A 22,781-nucleotide genomic window follows, 5' to 3' on the forward strand; every position below is an offset into this window, starting at 1 on the left:
AGGGTGCAGGTAAGCTGGAAGGGTCGCAGAGGGATCCTTAGGAACTAAGTCCTAGGAGAAATTCGGAAGGGACCGGCTATGTTTAGCCTTGAGAAAGGCAACTGAGAGGGGGCATGGTAATTTTTGATGGTGTCTCTCCAAGTGTGCCGTTTTATTTTCCCAATATTTTAACAGTTAATTGGTTTTACCTTGGATTATATCATTATTTATCGGATGCAGCGTGTTGTGTGTTGTATATGGTTGCTTTGATTTTTGGTTTTTGTAAGCCGTCCAGAGACTTTAGTATTGGAAGGCATATAAAAATTTTAAATCAATAAATAAGGTTGTCCCACAGAAGAGGGCTGCGGCCTGTTCCCTCTCACCCTAAACTATAGGATCCAGTGATGGGCTTCAGTGACAGGAAAGCAGATTCTGGTTGAGCTTCTGAACAGATGATCCAGCCACCTATCCAGGGAGGTTGGAGGGCCCCCGTCCCTGCAGACAGCTCAGCCAGGGCCTTCTGTCTGGGAGGTTATAAACGGAATTCCTGCACTGGGCAGGGAGTCCAGGAGTCCAGGAGCAACAGGCCTCCTTCGAACCCGGAGCCAAAGTCTGCACGGCAGCAGATGTTGCTTTTGGAACCGGAGGTGTGCAGAGTTCTGCAATTAACTCCACAGGAGAAAAACTCTGCTCCATGTTTCATTTGCAGGGCTGTGGGAGAAAAGGATTAGTGGAAGTGCAATGCCAGGCATGCTGGCTGGGGAATGCTGGGAGCTGTGGGCCTTCTTCTGCCTACACATGCACAGGATCGCACCCTTCGTCTTCTTTTAGACCTACTCTAATCCATCTCCCAGACTGCTCCAATCAACATGCTCCTGACTGCTGCCTCTCAGAGAGGCTCCATTGGCAGCAACGAGGGGCAGAGTCTTTTCAGTGGCGGCCCCCCAGTTCTGGAACAAGCTTCTCACTGACTCCCCTCCATCAGGCAACAACCATGCTATCTTTTCAGCACCAAGCAAAGCCTCCCTTTGTTAGTGGCTTAATCAGATTTTATCTTGTTTATGTTATTGGAATCCTCTGCGTGTTTTAAGTGTGGTTGGAAATAATTTGCAAGACAACTTTTTTCTTTTTCCTCCAATGTTGTTTATAATGTGGTGCTTTTTAGACTGCATTTTAATGCACTGTGTTTATAATGTGGTGTATTTTAGATTGTGCTTTAGTGGATTGTTGTAAATGCTCCAGAGAGCTTCAGCTAATGGGCAGTATATGAGTCAAATAAATGAAGAAATAAAGGGGAAGTCAGTCTTGGGTCATTTAAGCCCCGTTGATTTCAATGGGACGAACACTGTCTGGACCCCAAGACTTTTTGCTTTGGCCCAACGAAGAGAAAAGCCACAACTTTTAGCATCCCAAATCCAACTTCTTGAAACGTTCTGCTTTCATTTAAACCGCCCCAACATGCTCGCTCTGAGGGCCAGGGAAAAAGTTGCGCAAGTGAAATCGTGCAGAGAATTCATGCACAAGAGCATTCATGTGCAATGAATTCTCCCAGCCAGAAGGGGGTTTGCGAGAAGGGGGTCCCCACACCAGCCAAGGCCTTCCACTCACCAGTAATGCTGAAGCCGTTTTCGTAGCCTGGCTTCTCCAGGGCAAAGAGCCAGCCGAAGAAGCCCCCGATCGGCGCCAAGGGCATCAGCGACTGGGCGGCCGGCTGAGGGATGTGACTGATGGCCGTGTAGGCGCGCCCGTCGTTGCTGACGATGTAGGCGTGGAGGTCGACCTGGCCGAAGTGCACGGGCGTCTGCCCCACCAGCAGGCTGCCGCTCACTTTCCCGTTGAGTCGATGCGCGGCCCCTGCGGAGACCAGGCGGCCTTTGAGCGGAGGGCCGGCCCTCCCCGGCACCCCCCCCCCCCAGCGAACCAGCCCTGACCTGACCGGGGGAACTTGGAGAAAAGTTGGTAGTGCGGCCCAGGAGAATTTCAAAAAGGCCGGCCCCTAGCAAGGCAAAAAGCTTAGGGGGCAGGCAGGCAGGCAGGCCTTCCCTGGACGTCCGAGTCGGCCAGGACCCTGGCGAGCATCGGAGGGAGGCCTGAAGGACCAACTCAGGAAAGTCGCAACCTTAACCTGGCCCAGCAGCTCTCCGTGTCTGCGCAGCTCGTTTAGCCTGGGAACGATTTCTTTTCCAGAGAAGGTTTTTTTTGGGGTGGGGGTACCACAAAAGCAAAGGGCCTGGACGTGTCACCTTAACGGCCGTCCTGCCTGTAACCAGGCATCGGAAGAGAGCCTGCCAGCCTCTGCGTGCGGCAAAGATGGCGCCCAAGTCAGGAGAGCACCAAGCGTCAGGCGACGGATGGAAAGGGGCAGGCCCAGGAGAAGGGGGGAGGTCTGGAGAAGCCCGGGGGCTACCCGGGACTGCATGCACCTCATGGGCCTCAGGTTCCCCACGCCTGCTCTAGAGGGGTAAGAGACTGCTCCCGGGTCGTGGGGGGAACCTCCGGTCAGATCCACCCCACACCCTCCAACCCCAAACCCTCCCGGCCGCAGCGGGGATTGAGCCGAGCGATGCCTGGGAAGTGCAGCGCCCTCGGTTGCGATGCTACCTTCAGGTAAGCAGTGCTTGCCATTCCCATAGAACTTGTTCTGGCAGTGGCAGCAGAAGCCAGTGCTATAATCTGTGCAGAAGCCATGCTGGGAGCACTGGGTGTGATGCTCCTCGCAGGTGTCCACGCTGGCCGTGCTGTACGTGAACCCTAAAGGAAAAGAGGACGTCGTTCCGTCAGGGAAGTTGGCAACCACCACAGCAGCCTTCACCAGGGGCCGCGGCATCCCCAGCGGCCCATCCTGCAGGTGGTACAGTAAGAGAGGGAAGTGGGGCCCTTCCACCCCAATTTAATGTTTTCCTCTGCCCTCCTCATCGCCTTTTCCTTGTGTGTCACCTCTTTTTAGATTGTAAGCCCATGAACAGGAGCCATCCTGTTTTACCAACTGCATGTAACAACAGTGTCAAATGAGTCACGCAGAAAATGACAGGGCTTAACAATCTGCAATAAATAAATCCAAGGGCTCATTAACACTCTATCACACGCTGCCAACTCCCTTGGAGCAGAGGCAAGTCTTGGCCTAGTGCCAAAAAGACAGCAGTGCTGGCACCAGGCAGGCCTCCTGGGAAGAGCGCTGAATGAGCACAAAGAGCGAGACTTGGAGGAAGATTTCTCATGAGTGCCACACACGGCCAGTTCACACCAGGAGATAAAATAAATATATTTTGCATTTCAAATTCTTATTATTGCCCTTTCTCTCGTGCCCAACCTGAGATCCTCTCTGGAGCCTCCCCTAGGAGGCAAAATGCTATCTAGGGTTCGATGGGGAACTTCCTCCCCATCCAGGAGGAATAAATAAGTTCTTACTGACTTGCAACACACGCAGACATTTGTTTCCAAAGTGAGACAAGGAGTTAGATAAATTTGCCTTTGGCTGATCCACCGCAACTCATGTTCTTGAGGGCTAGCCAACTGCAGAGGCTGTCCTTTGCATCCGAAAGCAAAGCCAAAACATGCTTTCTTGTCATTTACAGCCAATCTGACCTTTGCCAAAGCCAGAGTCCTTTCTCCCGGCTCCCCAGAGCAGCTCCCAAACCAGGCCCTGAGTCGGTGCAGCTTTTCCAGGTCACCGAAACACTTCCCGGGGCAGGTGCACACGATCTCCTTTAAGGGGAAAGCACTCTGGCTGTGAAGTGACTTTGTACTAAAAAGGCCATTCCAGAGCCCAAAACAAGAAGAAAATAGCAACAAGCAGAAGCAATGAGATGGGATAAGAATGAACTACACGTGGCTCTTTGAATGTCACGGCCTACAACTCCCCTCAGCCCTCACCCGGGTAAGCCGGCTGGGCTCAAGAGGAGTTTTGGGGCACCCCGGTATAAGCCCCTGTCCCCCAGTTTGTGTTTTTGTAGCATTTGCACAACACTCCACATCCACACGGATTCCAGAGTGGTGAACAACCGAAAGGCAAAACAGATAAAAAGAATGACAAACAAGAGGAAACGCAGGAGGCCAGAATAGCGGTGCCGGCAGTGGCCGGCCAACCGAAGACAGCTGCCTGACATACGGATGCGAGGCATCCCAGGCGGAAAAGGGGCTCCCCCTCCAGGCCTGCCGCACTGCAGTTCCCATCGCTCCCCGCCTTCCTGGCCAGCCCGACGCCCCTGGAGGAGCTTCATCCTTCAACGAAACCACCGTTCCTGCGTGGGCAACGCTGGACCCTCCAGCTGAAAGCACAGCTGCGGCTGAACTGGAACGAACGCGAGGGAACCCTCCCTGGTGCTCCCGTGCAGGATGCTGGTCCGTTGCCAAGCGCACTCGCAGTGCCAGCCGCTGCCCTCGGGCGCACCCGGCAGCTCACAGGAAGCCCGGTGGGGGCCCCCCCTGCTCCCTCCATCGTCGGGAGCCGCCTACGGGTCCCTCCGAGATGGCATCCCCGGCATTCCAGCATTTTTTATAGCTGCACTTAGGGCCATTGGCTCGGCACAATCTGGCGGATGACTTTGTAAAAATGTTTCTGTGAAGCTGACAGTTTTCCGTGCTTTCATGGAATTTTATTGGACGAGCTGCTTTGGAACGGGGGTGCTCAACTGTAGGCCTGCGAGCCACACCCTGCCGAAGTGGGGCTCCCGTCTGGCCCCCCGTGCTTCCCCGGCGGTCAGGCCTCTTTTGCATGCCAGACGTTGGCAGGCCCCCCGTTTGGCCTGCAGGGCTGCACACCCCCCTGTCCCCACGCCCCTGTGCGGAGCGTGCTTTCAGACTCGGGCACACGGTAAAAACCAAAACGGCTTATCGGGCTCTTTGTGCAGCTCCTATCTGGGCCTCCCCCATATTCTGCCTCGACCTGGGAGCAGGAGGCTGCACCTGCACGCACCGGCACAGGACAGGCACGAGCGTTCCAGAACCCTGCGCGGACGGACAGCACCACAGGTGTCCGAGGGGTGGGCAGTGACGGCAGCCGGGCCCCACGACGCCCGCTCTGCCACAGCAGCGTGGTCGATCTGCGCTTCCGCCAGAGCACTTCCAAGCCCAGTCTGAGGTGCTGATCATTCAAGCGCTCAGCGGTTTGGACCCGGGTTTTTGGCAGGACGGCCTCCTCCGTTAGCGCAGAAAAAAGCTCTCCTTGGACGCGGACGCTGGGCCTGCGTGCATGCATGTTTGCCTGGCGCTGCAGCACCGCAGGACCTCCCACTTCCCGGACAGGTTCCCTCTACGCAACCTCCTCGTGAGGCTCACTCGCCTCGCCGCTGATCACGAAGCAGACGGAGCCCCGGAGTCTCCTCCCAGAGGTAGAGCTCCAGCGGGAGCGAGCCGGCCGCGGAAGGTGCCCCAGATCGTCCACGGGGCGCTGTTCGGAGGCGGCCGGCACGTGCCTCGAAGCCCGCAGACGGCTCCCGACTGCACGGCTGCTGCAACAGGGGAGCTTCAGTGGCCAAGCCGCTCATGACCAAACTTGGTGGCACGGCTGGTTTTAGTGGCTCGGCAGCCTCCTGCCAGCGAGGGCTCTCCAGACGGGGTGGACTGCGATGCTCAGCATGCTGACCGGGGTACTGGGCCTTGCAGCCCAACACCCCCGAAGGGCAGCAGACGGCTGAGTTAAGGCGTCTCCGTCTCCAGGGGCTGAGACTCACAAGGCCCCGGCAGGCAAGCTGTGCTTCTGCCTGGATGGGTGTGCAGGCGTGTCCCCCCGGCCCTCCCCCTCGCCTCCCCCCCAGCCGAGTCCCCTCCCGTGCCCTCGCAGCACACAAGCCACCGACGCAACAGCAACAACAGCAGCTGCTGCGGATCGAGTTTCACGTTCCAGGAAAGGCAGTGAGCGGCCAAGCCGCCTCCCCCCCGACACCCAGCTTCTCGGGGGGCCCCTCGCAGCCGTTCACAAGAGCCCACCACGTTCCTGGCAAGCGCAGCGGAGGACGGCCGAGGCGGCCAGCTGCGAGGTCTCCCGGAGGCCGGCAAGCCCCCGGGTTGACCACCGGCCTCCTCTTGCACCGAGCCCGAGGTGCGCATGCGCAGAGCCCGCTCCCCTCTCCCCCACCCCGCTCCCCACTCTGGTACAGGACCAGAGGAGAGACTCGAACGCACAACGCACTGGGACAATTTCCTTCCAAATTTCAGGGGTAGAAAGAAACAGAAACAGAGCAAGTTGGAAGGGGTCTCCTGGGCCATCTAGTCTGACCCCTGGCTCCAGCCGGCTCCGCTCATGACATGCCCACCATGTGCATGTCCAGCCTATCTTTGAACACCCGCACCGATGGGACCTCAACGACCTCCTGTGGAAGCCCATTCCACCCCCTCGGGGTCCCGACTGTCAGGAAGTGCTTCCTGGCATCCAAACTGAACCTGGGTTCCCTGAGCTTTGCTCCGTTGGAGCACGTCCTGCCTTCCTCTGCAGGGGAGAACAGGTCTCTCCCCACCTCCGTGTGACATCCCCTCATGTACCTGCATGTCACCAACAGATCCCCTCGGAGTCTCCTCTTCTCCAGGCTAAAGAGACCCAGTTCCCTCTGTCTCGCCTCATACGGCATCCCCTGCAAACCGGCCACCAACCTTGTGGCCCTTCGCTGCACTGACTCCAACCTGGCTGTATCCTTCCTGTAACGAGGGGCCCAGAACTGAGCACAAGACTCCATTACGCTTCTGGCTGTGCATCCAAGGGTGGCGTTCGCCCTCTTGGCTGCGGCGTCACACTGCTGGCTCCCGGCTCCGTGTGTCTCGTCACTCTTATCTGAGCAATTTCCCATGTCCCCTAGATGAGCCCGCCTGGGGAAGCACTGGCTTCTAGAACGGACAGAGCACTTCTGAGCATGTGCAGGACACCTTTTCTGGAACGCCAGAGAAGGCCTTCGCACCTGGGTGGGCAGGCGCAGGGCCTTTCCTTGCTAGCAGGGCTGTTCAAACGGGCGGCACCCAAGCTCAGAACTGCATATGCGGTGCCGTTCGGGAGAAGTGGAGCACAGCTGCCAAACGGGATTCGAGACTCTCTGCATTCATTTTCTAACGTGTCTCTGGCCCGTAGGGTTGCCAGCACCCGTCTGGGCTGACTCTCAGACAACAAGGCCTAAAGGACAAGGGCGGGCAACAGGGCCCCCCTCACAGAAACGAGAAGCCAAAGACGTTGTGCGAAACCATACACCCTGAAGAATAAATCATGCCGCAAAGAAAAGCCTCGCCCGCTTGCCGGAAGCAGAAACCTCGCACAGGGTGCCACGGGGGCTTGAAAAACCACAGTTACGCCGACAGACATTTTCCCAGGCGCTTTCCCTCCAGCAGGGACATTTCAAAACCTCCGATCAGCAATGGGGAGCCCCAGCCGTAACCCTCAGCGGCGGCAGCTGGGGCAGAGCTGAGGTCTCGAGGTTTGGTGCAAGGAGAGTTGAAGCGGAGCTCCCACGTGAGCGGCCGCTGCCTCTGGAAAGGCCCAAGTGGAGAGGAGAGGCAACCCTGCTGCGCCAAAGCATCGGCACATGCGCACCTGCTCTTGGTCTGTGCACATGCGCAATCACGCACGACCACCAGTCACCGGCTTGCACGGCCCCAGGGCGTAGCTGTGGACTCGGCCATCAGGGTAACTGTTCTACTCCGATTCCAGCAGGAGTGCAGAGCGGGAGCAGGACAGCCACTAAAAACACCTGCTCCCCTGCGGACGGAGCTGCCGCAGCTTTGCACGCCCTGCGGAATATCTCCTGCTGGCACCAGATGCGCCGGGGCACCTCCCTGCCATGCAGAAGACACCTGCTACCTGCTGTGTGCAGAGCAATTCATGAAGAAACTGTCAGTGCTGGCAACCCTGGGCTATGGCCTGCATGCCCTGACTCAGCAGGAGGCAACGTCCGATGTTCCCGGGCCCCAGAGGCGCTTCCTCGGCTAACATGATTGTCCCGGGCGGGACACATACAGTTATTTAGCTGCATGAAGAGTTTCAGCCTCTGTGGATCAGCGAATGAGGTCTAGCCTCTTGAGAAGTGTCAGGGCTTACCGTCTGGGTTAAAGCTGACATCCTCATCCACACCCACGACCCGCCTTCTGTGGCTGAAATGAGGGGCGCTGTCTGGGAGCCTTTCGGGGACCACCTGCCCCTCTGGGTAGACGGGAAAGCCTTCTGCTTCCGAGGGGGCACTCCAAACTTTTCCCTGGGGGGGCAAGGCCCCCTCACCACCAGGCTGCCCCAGCAGGATGGCCGTGACCGCCTCAATCGGACTCTCGTACACCAGCGGCAGGGTCGGGGTCCCGGCGTTTCCTTCTGATACAAAAGCCGCTGCGGACGGCGGTCCCTCTGCCAGGTCCAGGGAGACGGAGTCCAGCTCTGGGTAATGAGGGAGGCGGCTGGGCTTCAGTCCCGAATCCGGCTCAGGCCCCGAGCGCATCAGCTCGTCGTAATCCAGGAGGTCGCCGAGGCTGAAGGAGCTGCGGGTCCCCGTTTCCGGGACGGGCGGCAGCTCGGTCGGGGTAACGGGCAGGTACTCCAGGTCGTCCTCGTTGCCATCGTAGAACGGATCCGCATAATCGGGGCTGGAATCGGGGTACGCAGCCTCTGGGGTGGGCGGCCGCACCAAGCGACGCTCCGAGCTGCTCGGGGAAGGCGGGGGCCCCCGGCCCACCGTGGCCGGGACCACGTTTTCCAGCGGGGAGGTGCTGCCGATGTGGAACAGCCACACGCCGGGGATGCCGATGTTGCTTGCCCTAAATGGGAGAGGAAAGAGGGGTTGAAGCCACGGGGCCACCGACTGGCCAGCACCCTGAAATTCGGGACTGGAGCCTTGCAGGGTCCCTCCCACATTCGCCGCCGGGTGAGCAGCACCTCCCTGACGGGAATTTGCGCAGTAGCATCCCCGGGCGGGGCGGGGGGCGGTTCTGTGCCCCGAGGAGTCTGCAGACTGCGAAATGCTGGCCGCGGAGGAAGAAAACGGGGAGCAAGGCCTCGTGCGAGGTGGTCCCGGGCCACTGCGGGAGAGACGCGGCTCCACCGCCGGGCTGGCCCAACGGTCCCTCCAGCCCAGCATCCTGTTGCCCACAGGGGCTGGCCAGGCGCCTCTCGGAGGCCCCCGGGGGCCAGGGACAAAGGAAGCCCTGCCACAGTGGAACTCGGCAACCCGCGGCCTTCCCGACGGCCTCTTAAAGGAGCGTTCTTGCAACCCCCCCAAACCATACGAGGGTTCTCGGGGGCTTGCGATGCCTGCTCCCCTTCCGAACGCCCTTCCCCCGGGTCGCTGCTGCATGGCCACGACCCACGGCGCTGCTAAAGGAGGCACCGCAAAGCTGCGACCGCAGGCTAGTCCGATGACGCATGAGGCCGAGGGAAGCGCTCTCAGGCCGACCCAGGAGCCCCCCGTGGCTCGAGCCGGGGCTTTCTCCAAACTCGCCGGCTCTCAGGCGTTAGTCTCCCGGCGCAAGGGCCACTGAGAAGCCTGCCATCGCCCCAGGTCAGCAGCCATCTGGGGAAAGCTGCTGCATGAGCACCGCCATCCCTGGGCTCAGACAACTGCGGACTCCAGGAAGCACACGGATCCTGGCCGGGAAACCCGTTTCAGCGGTGCCTCGAGCCCTGCATGAATCCACTCCATGGCTCTGAGTGGGACGCTGCAGCTGGAGTCCTGCAACAGCAGCGGTGGGACCCAAAGGCCTTCAGGGCCGCTTCCAACTCTAAGATTCCAAGGTTTATTCCAGGTTTCGAGAGAACAGCGGATCAGCCAAGGGTTGAAAAAAGCCAGGACAAGCCCCCAGCACAGTGGGAATGGCGCAGGGCAGCAGCAGGCCTCGGAGGCGCCCAGGCGCTCTGGGTGTCGGGGAAGGGCTTGGAAGCGGGCGCAGGAGCGTCTTGCAATGCCGAGAAGTTGGGGACAGCCGGATTCCCTGCCTTGGCCCGAACAGCCAGCCAGACAGACGTGCTGACCTGCCGGGCGAGGAAGGGAGAGGAAATCCGAGGGAAGTAGCCCTCGCTGCGGCCTCCTCCGTGTTTGTCGTGCAAGTTCCAGCTCACAAGATCACTAGCCAGATGTTCAGCGGCAGGTTCCCAGCATGTCGAGACAAAGAGGATCCCTTTCGAAAGTCTGTTTAGCAGTTCCTGCGCTCTAGGAGCGTTTCCTTCCCACACAATCCTCTCTGCCTTGCTGGTGGCTGGCTGCCCCGAGCCCGAGGACAGCCAGCACGGCAGCAGCGAGGAGGACTCGATCCGGCAGCTGCGCCTTTTATGTATGTATGTATTTATTTAGGGAACTTCTACGCTGCCCCATTCGCCGAAGCCTCGGGGCGGCTCACAACCATAAATAAATAGAATTTTATAAAACAATATAAATTAAGTCGCTCTGGCCAAAGAATAAAATAAATAAATAATATTAACAATTAAAATAACATTTTACAAGCTCGGCTCCACGCCTCCCCAGTTGCGCAGGGCCCCCGGGAGGCAGGCAAATGCTTGCTGGCCCAGGCTGGACGTCCAGCACCTTCCTCACCGGGTGCAACCAGCCAAAGGTGGTTGTGCGGATGCAGAAGCAGGGCGCTGAAAGCCATTGTGTGGGATGCCATCTCTAGCGGGGCGGCAAGCAACCGTTTTCCACATGCAGGGCAGCTGCTGAAACCAGATGCATTGATACAAGATGGGGAATATGTACGTAGCTCAGCCATACTGCAACTGAGACGGATCTCAGGATGCTTGTAGATCACAAGCAGGCTGCGGGTCAACGCCGTCATGTGTTTGCAAAAAGGGCAGATGCGCTTTTAGGCTGCATTAATAGAAGCATCACTTCCAGATCCCATGAGGTACTAGTTCCCTGCAAAAGGCGGGGCTGGATGAATCACCAGTTGGAATTAAGATTGCCGGGAGAAATATCAACAACCTCAGATACGCAGATGATACCACTCTAATGGCAGAAAGTGAAGAGGAACTAAAGAGCCTCTTGATGCGGGTGAAGGAGGAGAGCGCAAAAGTTGGCTTGAAGCTCAACATTAAGAAAACTAGGATCATGGCATCCGGTCCTCTCACTTCCTGGCAAATAGATGGGGGAGAAATGGAGGTAATGGCAGATTTTATTTTCCTCGGTTCCAAGATCACCGCAGATGGGGACTGCAGCCAAGAAATTAAAAGACGCTTGCTCCTGGGGAGGAAAGCTATGGCAAATCTAGACAGCATACTAAAAAGCAGAGACATCGCCCTGCCAATGAAAGTGCGTATAGTCAAGGCTGTGGTTTTTCCAGTTGCAATGTATGGCTGTGAAAGTTGGAACATAAGGAAGGCTGAGCGCCAAAGGATTGAGGCCTTTGAATTGTGGTGCTGGAGGAGACTCCTGCAAGTCCCCTGGACCGCAAGGCGATCAAACCGGTCAGTCCTAGAGGAGATCAACCCTGACTGCTCTTTGGAAGGCCAGATGCTGAAGATGAAGCTCAAATACTTTGGCCACCTAATGAGAAGGAAGGACTCCCTGGAGAAGAGCCTGATGCTGGGAACAATTGAAGGCAAAAGAAGAAGGGGAAGGCAGAGGATGAGGGGGCTGGATGGGGTCACTGGGGTGGTGGGTGTGGGCTTGGGTGGGCTCTGGGGGATGGTAGAGGACAGGAGAGCCTGGAGGAATGTTGTCCATGGGCTTGTGTTGGGTCGGGCACAACTTTGTGACTAAACCAAAAAAAACCTAGTTCCCATTTACTCAGCACTGGCTAGGCCTCACCTGGAGTCCCATGTCCAGTTCTGGGCAGCACAGCTTAAGAAAGAAGCAGACAAGCTGCAAAGGGCTCAGAGGGGGGCAACAGGAGTGATCCCAGGAAATCCAGCCCTGGGTGGAGAGACGGAAAGAGCTGGGCATGTTCAGCCTTGAGGAGAGGAGAGGAGGCTGAGGGGAGATGCTCCAGCGTTCGTCAAGTCCTTGAAAGGCTGCCGTGCAGAACGGGGCACTGCCGCGACAGGGCGTGGAAGGACGGGCTCAAATTACAGCAGCCAGATTCCAGCTGGACATCAGGGAAAACTTCCCGATGGTTAGAGCACCACGGCGATGGCACCTGTGACCTGGGGAGGTGGCGGGCTCCCCCACCCTGAGCATTCAGGAGACAGCTGGACAGCCCTCGGAGAGGGATGGTTGCGGAGGGAGTCCTGACCTGGGCAGGGGGCTGGGCCCGAAGGTTTTCTTGGCCCCTGCAACTCGACTAATCCATGCTTTTCCAGGCTGAACATTCCTCAGAGGAGATGCCTTCCAGACCGTGGGACAGGCTCCAAGTTGTCCAGCCTGCTCTTAAAATGTGCCACCCGGAACAGGATAGGCCAGTGTACGTGCCCCAGAATCCTCTGGGGCAGACCAAGCTTCCCGAGCAGATGAGTTGGCTTGGAAGGGTCTTCCTGAACCCCCGCCGCCCTGAAACAATAGCTGCTTCCAGGAAGTCCGGAATACTGCCACACGGACACCCCTCTTCCACCCCAATCAGGCTTGGAGAGAAGTCGCTGCAAAGCCAGCAGGCTCCGAAAGGGGAAAATCTCCATTTTGCTTCCTTCGAACTCCTTCTGCTCTTGAAGGCATCCTTGGAGCCAGGCGGCCTGCGGAGCCGCAGCCACAGGCCGCAGGCCGTTCCCCGCTGCCGTCACCGCATGCCTGCACCAAGCACAGGAAAGCCTCCCTCCAGCAGGAACAGCGGCACAGACCGGTGCAGCCCCGGCCCCAAAGCGGCCACCACCGCCACCCTGGGAGGGGGCTTCCACGGACTTTCAGCAGGACGCTGTCCTCTCTTTGAACCCGACCCCTCAAAGGAAGCAGAAAGCACACGCTTCCTGGCACTGAGGACATTATCTAACGAAACAGCCGCCTTATGCAAACACAGTCCGACTCCACAGCCGGGCGTCACGCCCACGCTGCTCTCCGGACGCTACAAAGCAGGTAGGCGCACATCGCTGGCCTTCGGAGCCCAAAGCTCGCGTCCGGGCTGCGCAATTAAAAAGATAAAATCAGATGTCAACCGAATTTCTCCACCCAGAAAGAGTGAGCACACGTGCTCACCGTGCGGGACACCACTTACTGGTAGAGGTTCTTAACGGACTGCTCGCTGCTCGTTATGCCGTGGTACGGTCCTTCCTGCCGGTGATAGTCTCCTCTGCTGAAGCCCACTCGGGCCGGGAGCTCCAGGTGGACGTGGTATGATTCCTTCGGCCGTGTCCCGAAGAACTGGATCCCGTCCTCGGGGTACAGGAAGAGGGCGTAGGTGTCCGAAGGGCTGAACGCCAAGACGGCCTGGAAGGTGTTACGCTGCAGGTGCAAAAGCACACAAAGCAACAACGCACGGATCAGAACCAGGGCTCCGGGGAGGGCGCCACAAACAGTATTTGGCCGACTCGGACCCGAACCAAGCCACAAGTGGCCAGCGGACGGGGCACAGCGGTCATGAGGCTGTGTCAGGGTGAAGTCCCACCTTCACGACTTTAGACTCTGCAATGTGGGGACCACGGTGCTGGCCTGCCTCTCGTGAATATTTGCAGAGACGGTCCGCACAGCCCTTTGAATGCGCCATTCAAAAAAATTTAAACTCTAAATGTTGCACCCTGTGACAATGAAGCAAACCATTTGTTTTTTCAAGCTTATTTTTTGCCACTCCATTCCAAAGAAGCTCCCAAAGCTCCTGGCATATATGAAGTGAACAATAAGAGCTTCCTCCAAGCTTACAATTGAAAAAGACAGCATACAAGGAAAAGGGAATGGGGAAGAGAGAGGGGGAAATGACATCTTTCAGCAGGGTCGGATGAATTGTCCTCCTCTTCCTCTCATCTCCCTTGGGGCACCCTGCTGAAAGGCATGAAATTAGCTCAGTTCCTCTTTTTCTGTGCAACTTAGTCTGCAGATTCAGATCATTTTACAAAATAAAGTACAGCAGCAGTGAGGTGTAACGGTTAGACTGCTGGAATGGGATTTGGGAAACCCAGGATCTGGTCCGAGTCAGTCATGAAACTCACTGGCTGACTTTGACCTGCCCCCGACAACCAACCTAGCCTACCTCACAGGGCTGTTGTGAGGAGAAATGGGAGACAAGAAGATTCATGGAAGCCACCTGGGGCCGCTGGCAAGAGGAAAAAATCCAGGATAGGAACGTAAAAACAAATAAAAGCCGCAAGGTAGCAAATTCTGCGACGGATTTCCATTTCTGCATTCTTGCGAAGCTCTAAAGACACACAGATCACAAAGCCCCACATTCCCTGCCTCGGGAACGCACCGAACGCAGCAGGAACAGGAGTCTTTTCGGCCAGAGAACCCCCCGGGAGGCGTGCCGAGACCCCCTTCTGGCCCCCCACCTGGCCCCCTGCACACGCATACCCCTCACACACATGCCCAGACACGCATGCACGATGCCCAGAGCCAGGAGGATGAGCCGGTCCTGCAGGGAAATCTGCTACAGTCCAACGGCTCTCTGGGCACGAGGGAAAGGGCAGCCGCGTCTTCCGTGCGCGGGGAAAGCCTCCGTCTAAGCACGGGGAGGGCGATGTGTTTTCTTCCGCCGTGGCCAGAACGCGGGGCCTTTCCGGTAGGGACAGCGGGGCAGGCTTTTGGGGTGCGGGGAGGACCCCCGCCAGGGTCTCCGTGGCCGGATGCAGCCGCTGACGGCGGCCAAACGGGCTTGCAGGCCACAGGGCCCTGCGCACTGGGTCCGGCTTTGCCACACGACTCCGTTAATGGAGGGTGTGCCGACAGGGCAGCAGAAAAGTACGGGAAATAAATGCCGTTTCAAAGCTCCACTTAAGGTCTCCATGGTTACCCTCTTGGAAAGGCAGCTTTCCCGAGGGACCTATTGCTCAAAAACCTGATGTGGACCATCATTTATCTGTCCTCCTTCCTGCTTTATCTTCCCGGCTTTTGGTCTCGGCTCCTCCAAGCGGGGGGGCACTGTGCTCCATTTCACCATTTCCTCCTCTGGAATGAGATATAATTCCCGCAGCCCCCCAACCCAAAAGGGATTCCCCAGGGGGGCACGCTTGTCCCAGAAGCAAGAAGCTTGAGGGTCGCTTGGCTGCCCCTGCATTTCAAAGGCCTGTCCGGAGCCTGGCTGTGTGCTTGGCTGAGCCAGGAACACTCTGCATCGGCTCAGAGGCACCCTTCTCCCTTCTCCCAACATCCTTCCCTTTCCTTCTCACGCCTTCCGAGACGCAGTGCCCTTCTCTGCCGACCTCTTGGCAGCATTTTACACCCCCTTCCGCCTCTTTCCATGTATCCTGCCCTGCAATTCAGGGCGCAGCCTGCACGCTGGATTCCCCCGCAGCCCACTAGACCTGACCTTTGATGGCAGTGCGAGGTTTTAATGAGGCCGCCGCAGCAATCCTCGCTCGCAGCATTTCAAATAGCGATGACCATATATAGTGTCGTTAAGGCACACGGCGCTTTCCAGCGTGCAAGAGGAAAAGTTATCCCAGCCCCTGCCGAACGGGTGCCCCCGGTCTCTGTTGGACCACACCTCCCATCATTTCCGGAAGGGAAACCCGAAAATAGCACAGGTAACAGAGTGGCTTACCTGCCCACACCGGGGCATCGCTGCAAGCCCGCTTCCTGGACCTCCCCAGCTCCACCACCTTTTCGAGGTTCCGAGAACAGAACTAGACACGGCATTCCAACAGAATCGATGTACCGACAACGATATTGGTAGCTTACTTTTCCAGCCCTTTCTTAACAATCCCCTACCTTTTTATTTACCCACCGTTTTAAGAATTAGGAATTTTAATCTGGTTTGAACTATCTACAGTCACATTTTGCTTTTGCTTTTTGAGCTTGATTCATTTTGAGTTTCTTTTGTTTTCATTGGTGACATGTTACTGTTGGATTTATGGATATTCTTAATTATTGTTTTTTCTTTATGGATTGTTTGTTCTGATTTTTGTAAGCCGTCCTGAGATGCTTTGCATATAGAACAGGGCATAAATGTTTTAAATAAATAAACAAATCGTGGAATTTTCCCTTTTCATAGCAACTGTAAACTCCCCCAGAAAAGCACCATTTTGCCCCCTTTTCAAGCAGGAATGGGATATATAAAGTCATGGAAAGATGTCCACAGGTCTGGAGTCATTCCCAGTGGAAAGTGGAGATGGCAGGGGAGCGGTTCCAGTTTCTGTGCATTTTCCAACAGCAGCCGCTTGTCATTCCGGCCAGATATAAAGGCAGGATTGTTGTCAAACGACACACATGCAGCCGCATCGCGGACCAAGCCCCTGGGACCGCAGCCGAGCTGTGCAAACAAAGCTAGTCTTTAAAAATTAATTTAATTTGTTAATCAATTATTATTTGATGAGTTAGGAATGGCCTGGGGAAGACCTGGGCAAACGAAGTGAGGGCAGAAGGGGGGGGCGCTTGACCCACACCCACCAGAGCCGCAGGGGGTTTCCCCAAGCCAGGACCTACCAAGTGCTTTGGACTACATCTCCCATCATCCCCAGCCAGCATGGAGAAGGCTGCTCTCTATCGCATTGGGAGAGCATAGACTGGGCCTGCAAAGTTCACTGGCAGCATCATGGATCCAGCCATTCAAATTCATCCCTTCCTTCGCTCTCCGGCATTTGGAGATCCACTGCAAGTTACTAAAATCGCTCAGGGATGCGATGGACTGCAAACCATTTTTAAATCAGGCCCAGTTTTATACGGTTAGGTTTTTACTCTTTGCAGCCAGTCGGAGAGTTTTCACTATTGGCCAGTATGGATGAAACGAACTTAAAAGCGCGCATGAATATAAATGAAATAACGTTAACGGAACGGCTTGCCACAACCCCGCTGGAACGGAAGACGGCCGCCGAGAGGCAGACAAAGCTGCCCCAACGCACCCTTCTCCACGCAGGTGCCTTACAAGCCCCATCATCCCTTGCCAGCCGCCTCACAGAACGAGGCGGCCTCCCTTAGCACACGCCCTCCGCTTCCTCGATCTGAATGCCAGACCTGCGACTCTGGAGAAGCAAAATAGCGCCCTTTGGCTTGCCGGGGGCTTCGGCGGGGCTTGCCGAGGAGAGCTCTCCCCACGGATCGTGCCCTTCGCACAGGAGGGAAACACCCACAGAGAGCAAATAAACGAATGCCGGGCACAGCCATGGCGCGGGGGGACACAGAAGCCAGCAGATCAGAGTCAAAGGGCAGCTGCGGCGGGCAGTCCGGCCCTTGTCCAAAGCCGCCCTCTGCCCTCGACGGGCGCAGCACTTGCTGTGAGACGCAAAGGGCAAATTCCAACAACCTTCGGCCCCCGTTTCCAAGAGCGCCGGCTCGACACACGGCCACACGACCTGCTAGTCGCGGAAGCGCAAGGGAAAGCCAGCCTGACGAGAACGTGGGTCCACCCAGTTCTCCTCGCACAACAGCCAACCGGGGCTTGTGGGGCCCACAAGCAGGGCAGGAGAGCAGCAGCACTCTCCACCCATGTTCCCCAGAAACCAGTGGACACAGGCACGCTGCCTCGGACACTGAGGCAACGCACGTCCTCCTCCGTGGGAAAGGCCACGAGGGCTGGTGGCCGCAAGCACCCATGTGGGGCAAATTCCAGGGCCAGGGGGTGCCCGAGGGCTGCCGGGGCGAGGCAACCCAGAGGGACGACGCCTCTGCCGCACCAGCGGCCTCTCTCCTGGGGGACTTTCCGTGTTTCCAGTTCCGACCCCGAAAGCCTGAGAGAGCAAATTCCCTGGGAAAGCATCGCAGAGGCCACAGGACTGCACAGAACAAAACCCTCTGGCCTCGGGAGTTGGAGCTCTGGTCCCACCCCGACCCCCACCTTTCCCCAAGTTGGAGAAGGAACCCTAGAGAAGGGAAGAGGGCACCCCAGCACCCGAAAGGCCAGGATACGAGATGCCCTGAGCCTTCCCTAGCCTGCTTCTTTCCACCTCCAAAGACCTTTCACTCTGAGCTCAGAAGGACCGTCCAGTAAAAACTACCCAAGATGGAAGGCAGGGACGCGATCCACACTTGGAAATCTACTTGCTTCTGAGGAGCAAGGCTCAAATGAGAGGGATGCACCCTTACACGGTCCGGGATCACACGACCTGGGAACCCCTCCTCATCCCCACCAGCCTGCCTGTGCGTCAAGATCAATAAATCGGACCTTCTTCCTGCTTGTGAGAATCGCTACGGGGCAACGACACGGGGCAGGAGCTTGCCCACAGTGGCCCCACGCCCCTGCAAGAAGCGCCCATCTCGCCTTCTCTGGCCTTCCCCCGATTGTGCTTTATCTGACTGGGCTGTAGCTGAAGTCGAACGTAGGGTTTTCGGGAACGGCTCGCTAGCGCTTTGTTGTTTACAGTGTTAGCTGCTATTGGTGATTATTTGTTGTTACTTGTCACCAAGTTGTCTCTCCCTTGTGGCAACCCTAGAAATAACAAGATGTCCTCTCCTGAGCAGCCCTGCTCTTGTAAACGGGCTTCCTTGATGGACCCCGTCCACCTGAGAGTTGGTCCTCCTCTCCTCCTTCTGCCATGGACTTCCCCTGGCACAACTGTCTTCTCCGAGGAACCTGGGCTTCTCATGTGAGTTTTACAGCCTTTGTTCACTGGGAGGGTTCTATGCGCTGAAAGGCATCCAAGAGATATGGTGAATTTAAAAACCCAATAAAGACTTGTTTCCTTCCATCCATTCTCACCTTCTGAGATGCTACTGAGCTCTAGAGTTAGACCAAGTCACCTTCTCCACCCCATACTTCCTTTTATACACTTCTGCCGTATCTCCCTTTCCATGCTTGTTGTCCTTGAAGGTAACCTCCACGCTGGGGACCTGCCCCAGCCACCAGATCATTTTAGCAGTGCTTTTCTGGACGCTCCTCAGCGTTCCAATAGCCTTTCTGAGGGTCGGTGACCAGAACTGGACAAGGCATTCCAACAGATCTGGATGCGGGCGCGATGGTCCTGAGAGCTCAATTCTCTATTGGAGCAAGTGGATCCCTGACTTGGGGTTTGCCCTTGGGGTGCATCGGATCCCCACTGTCCTCCAGCTGCCCAGCCCCCTCCACCTGCATGCAGGGGCGCAGGATGCCCTGCGGAGGTGGACCCTCAGGGAATAAAAGATGATGCACAGCCAGAAATGCATCATCGAGAGCGATGTTAGATTGAGAGAGGTGATACTGCCAATCTATACGACTGGTGCACCCGCAACTGGAGTATTGTGCTCATTTCTGGGCCCCTCGTTACAAGAGGGATATGGCAAGGCTGGAATCGGTGCAGCGAAGGGCCGCTAGGATGGTGGCTGGTTAGTAGGGGAAGCCGCACGAGGCGAGACTGAGGGAACTGGATCTTTTCCGCCTTGAGAGGAGGAGACTCAGAGGGGACCTGTGAGCAACACGCAGGAAGGTGAGGGGGTGCCACGCAGCGGTGGGTCATGACCCCGTTTCCCCTGCAGTGGAGGGCAGGACACGCTCCAATGGAGCAAAGCTCAGGGAACCAAGATTTAGGGTGAATGCCAGGAAGTACTTCCTGACAGTCAGGACCCCGAGGGTGTGGAATGGGCTTCCACGGGAGGTGGTTGAGGCCCCATCGGTGCGGGTGTTCAAGGACAGGCTGGACATGCGCAAGGTGGGCATGTCGTGAGCGGAGCCAGCTGGAGCCGGGGGTCAGACTAGATGGCCCGGGAGGTCCCTTCTGACTCGCTCTGTTTCTCTGATGACAAAGGAACAGGTTGGAGAAACTGCTAACTCCTCCCCTCCCGATCAGAAAATTTAAAACTGCACCATCTGATTTTGAGCAACAACCAGCAAATACTGGCTCAGGATTGCAAAAGGCCAATCCGTGGACTTACAACGCATGCTTTCAATGTCAAGGCTAAATCTTACTAATGGCTGAATTGGCTGGGGCTGATAGGCACTGTAGTCCAACATGTCTGGAAGCTTTCACACATCCCCCAACATTGTTAAAGCATAACAGTGCACTGGGCTCCTTCCTGCTTTCCGCAGACAGAACTGGCTGGAGTGTGTTTTAATATGGATGAGTCAATTTAAAAACAAAAAGAAACGCAGAACCACCCCATTATTGGAATTCCCTCCGTGCCTCTTTTCCATGCACTGTGGAAAATCTGGAACACACCATTCTCTGCTGAGCAGAGAACAAATCGTTTGGAGAAGAATTCTTTCCACCCACCAGCAGACCAAAACACTGAGGTGGGAGCAGTTAATGAAAAAGACTTTCCGAAAGGAGCAAATTTCCAGAAGGTTTATGCTAATCTGAGGAGCTCCCATGGCTTTAAGAGCAGCGCCAAAGACCCCCCTTCCGGTGGAGCATCTTCCCCCTTTGCCGCCTGGAAAAATGACCCCTCATGTAACGAGTCCTTCCATGCCCCTCCTGAGGGCCGGGAATCCACTGAAGCAGGGCGACGGAGCCCTGCAGCCCAAGGGCCACCCTCCGGTTTGGAAAAGCTGCGAGGGCTGCCAGGCAGGAGTGGGCGGGGCCAGGGGCCAAGGGGCGGGGCCAAGCCGCCCGGACCGCTTTGGAGAGAGCGCAGCCTCACCTCCTCCTGCCGGCAGCCAGAGTCCTTGCGAGCCATTTCTGAAAAGCAGCTGCAAATACAGCAAGTAAAACCATTTGATGCTGCTGTAACCTGCATCAGGTTGCTTTTCCATCTAGCTCCGGGCTGCCCCCGCTCGACATCAAGCACAGACACGATGCTCCCGTGAGCAGGTCCACCACAGATACCCGCCTGGCTCCCTGCCCCTCCTGGCTTAGGTGGGATTCAACAGCAGTTTTACAGGTTAGGATTCAGGTCCCACCTCACCTTTGTACTTAAGTTCTTGGAAAAGTTGCTTCCTTTTGGCCTCACTCCTTGGCAGTGGGGGAAACGGGTGTTTTGTGACTGGTGAGGTGCAAGCACAGCAGCCATTTTGTGACTGCGCCCACAACACTCCCAGAAAAATCCAAATGTGCCTGATCTTAAGGTAAGCTGTCTCTGCCCACAGTTCTCTTGTTCAGATGCCATCCTGACCTTCTAAGTTCAGAGGGGAGTCAGAGGACCCTCCTTCTCAGTCCCCTGCCCCAGTGCCCGCCTGAGCTCATCACAGAGACACCGGTCCAGGTGTCCCAGGTAATGTTTCTCTCTCAGCAACACCCACTTTCGACTTTTCTCCTCATGACAGCACTGGTTCCCTTCATTCTATGACTGACGTTTCCCCCTTATTTTTTTAAACGTTTCATAAGATCCCAAACCCTTGTTGGCTGGGCCAGAAATTCTGGCAAATGCAAGAGTCCCAAAGCATCACCTCACCTGCTTGGATGGCTCCAAATTCCGAGTGACTTCTTCATAGGCGCCCACGTTCTCCCAGGTTGCGATGAAGGCATGGTCTGGCACAAAGTCGGTGGCGCTGGGAAACCCTGCTTGGACAAGCCGGGCGGCCCGATCCAACACCTCCCTGGACTCATCCAGGCGGTAATAGATTTTGCCCCTCCCACCGCTGGTGTCAATGTCCGAAAGGAAAGGGGCAATCGCAGGGAAGTCTGTGGGGAAATCATCATCCACATACTGCGTCTCTCTGGGAAAGTCCTGGGTGGAAATGATTCCGTTTGTTCCAACCTGTCAGGGAGCCAAGTCAGAGCTGAGTGAGCAAGGTCATTCTAGCAAGCGAGCACAGCTTCCGCTAGCAGGAGGCAGATCTGCCATTGCCAAATCTCAAAATACCCAGAACTAGAGCAGATTCAGCCACGAATCTGGACTTCAGAAAATCATCAGCTGGGGTCACAGGTCACCAAAAGATCTTCTGTGTGGCGCCAGCAAAGACCCTCCTGTCGCTGCAACCAAATGTTGGGGGCTTCTCGGCACCCTCTTGCTCCATGTTGAGTTTCCCCCAGCCTGGCTCCTTCCTGATCCATCAGACCAAATGCCCATTCATTCTCAGCCAACATGACCCTCTCCCTGCTGGCTGCGGATGATGGGGCTTGCACTCCAAGACATCCAGCTGCCTATGGATGCAAAAAATGCTCTCAAACACCTTCCAGGACCCTTTGCAACCAAAATGCAGCTGCAAACTTAAACCGCTTCAGAAGTGGATCTGATCCGCTCAAGGGGGTGCGGATGGAGCTGGATCACTGGAGTTCGAGAGAACGCTACCGCTGCAAATGGTCTTGCAGATTTTTTGGGCCAACACCCCCGCTCAGTGTGAGAGCCGCAGGGCACGGGGACATGTGGCGTGGCACACCTGGAAGGTGCCAGGTTGGGGAAGGCTGCCCTAATGGGGAACAGGAAACAGGAAACCAAACGCCGTTTGCAATCACTCAAACAAGTCTCAGCAGAGGGGCAAACGGGGGATCTGGAAAGATAAAACACCGAGTAGCTGAAGTTGTTTAAAAATGGGGAACTTGTGCTACTAAGAATCACCTCACCGCTACGACCCTGCAAGGTGGGCCAGTGCTCTGATTGCCCGGATTCAGTTCAGGGAACTAGTACAGGAAAAGGGCCGGTCCGGGAAAAGTTATGTGACATTAATGCACGAATGCCTTGTCCGTCCGTCCGTCCGTCCGTCGAGTGCAACTGCAGCTGCGACGAGCCGCGAGCAGAAGGCGCACGAGCCCAGCGCGAGGCGGCCGCGGCCGCCCGGGCTGCCCGAGCGCCTCCGCGGCGAAACGGGGAAGGGCAGCGGCGACCCCGCCCGGCGAGGAGAGGCCGCCACGGCGCGCCGGCCAAGACGAGCCTGTGCGAGGGAGAAGCGGTCTGGTCCCGAGCCCGGCGGGCGGGCGGGCGGGCGGGCGCGGCGGCGGCGAGGGGCTCGCAGGAGCTGGAGCGGCTCGGCGGGCGCTGCCAGCGAGGGGGCGCCGCCCGGGAGGGGCCCGCGCGGGCAGGCGAGACAGAGGCGCCTCTGTGTGGCGCCCGCGG

The 22,781-nt window shown here is 56.9% G+C and overlaps 1 protein-coding gene across 1 annotated transcript in view; it reads right to left on the reverse strand.

Moving 5' to 3' along the window:
• NID2 (nidogen 2) overlaps positions 1-22,781 on the reverse strand; it is a 52,260-nt gene that overhangs the window by 28,969 nt on the left and 510 nt on the right. The window contains exons 2-6 of the mRNA XM_044436268.1: positions 21,180-21,485; positions 13,012-13,238; positions 7,997-8,700; positions 2,581-2,730; positions 1,588-1,833 (exon numbers count right to left, since the gene is read on the reverse strand). Of these exons, the coding sequence (XP_044292203.1) occupies positions 1,588-1,833; positions 2,581-2,730; positions 7,997-8,700; positions 13,012-13,238; positions 21,180-21,485 (1,633 nt within the window). The remainder of the gene's footprint in view (positions 1-1,587; positions 1,834-2,580; positions 2,731-7,996; positions 8,701-13,011; positions 13,239-21,179; positions 21,486-22,781) is intronic.

The sequence above is a fragment of the Varanus komodoensis genome, unplaced genomic scaffold (assembly GCF_004798865.1).
Source record: "Varanus komodoensis strain SLA01 unplaced genomic scaffold, ASM479886v1 scaffold3, whole genome shotgun sequence".
Taxonomy (NCBI): domain Eukaryota; kingdom Metazoa; phylum Chordata; class Lepidosauria; order Squamata; family Varanidae; genus Varanus; species Varanus komodoensis.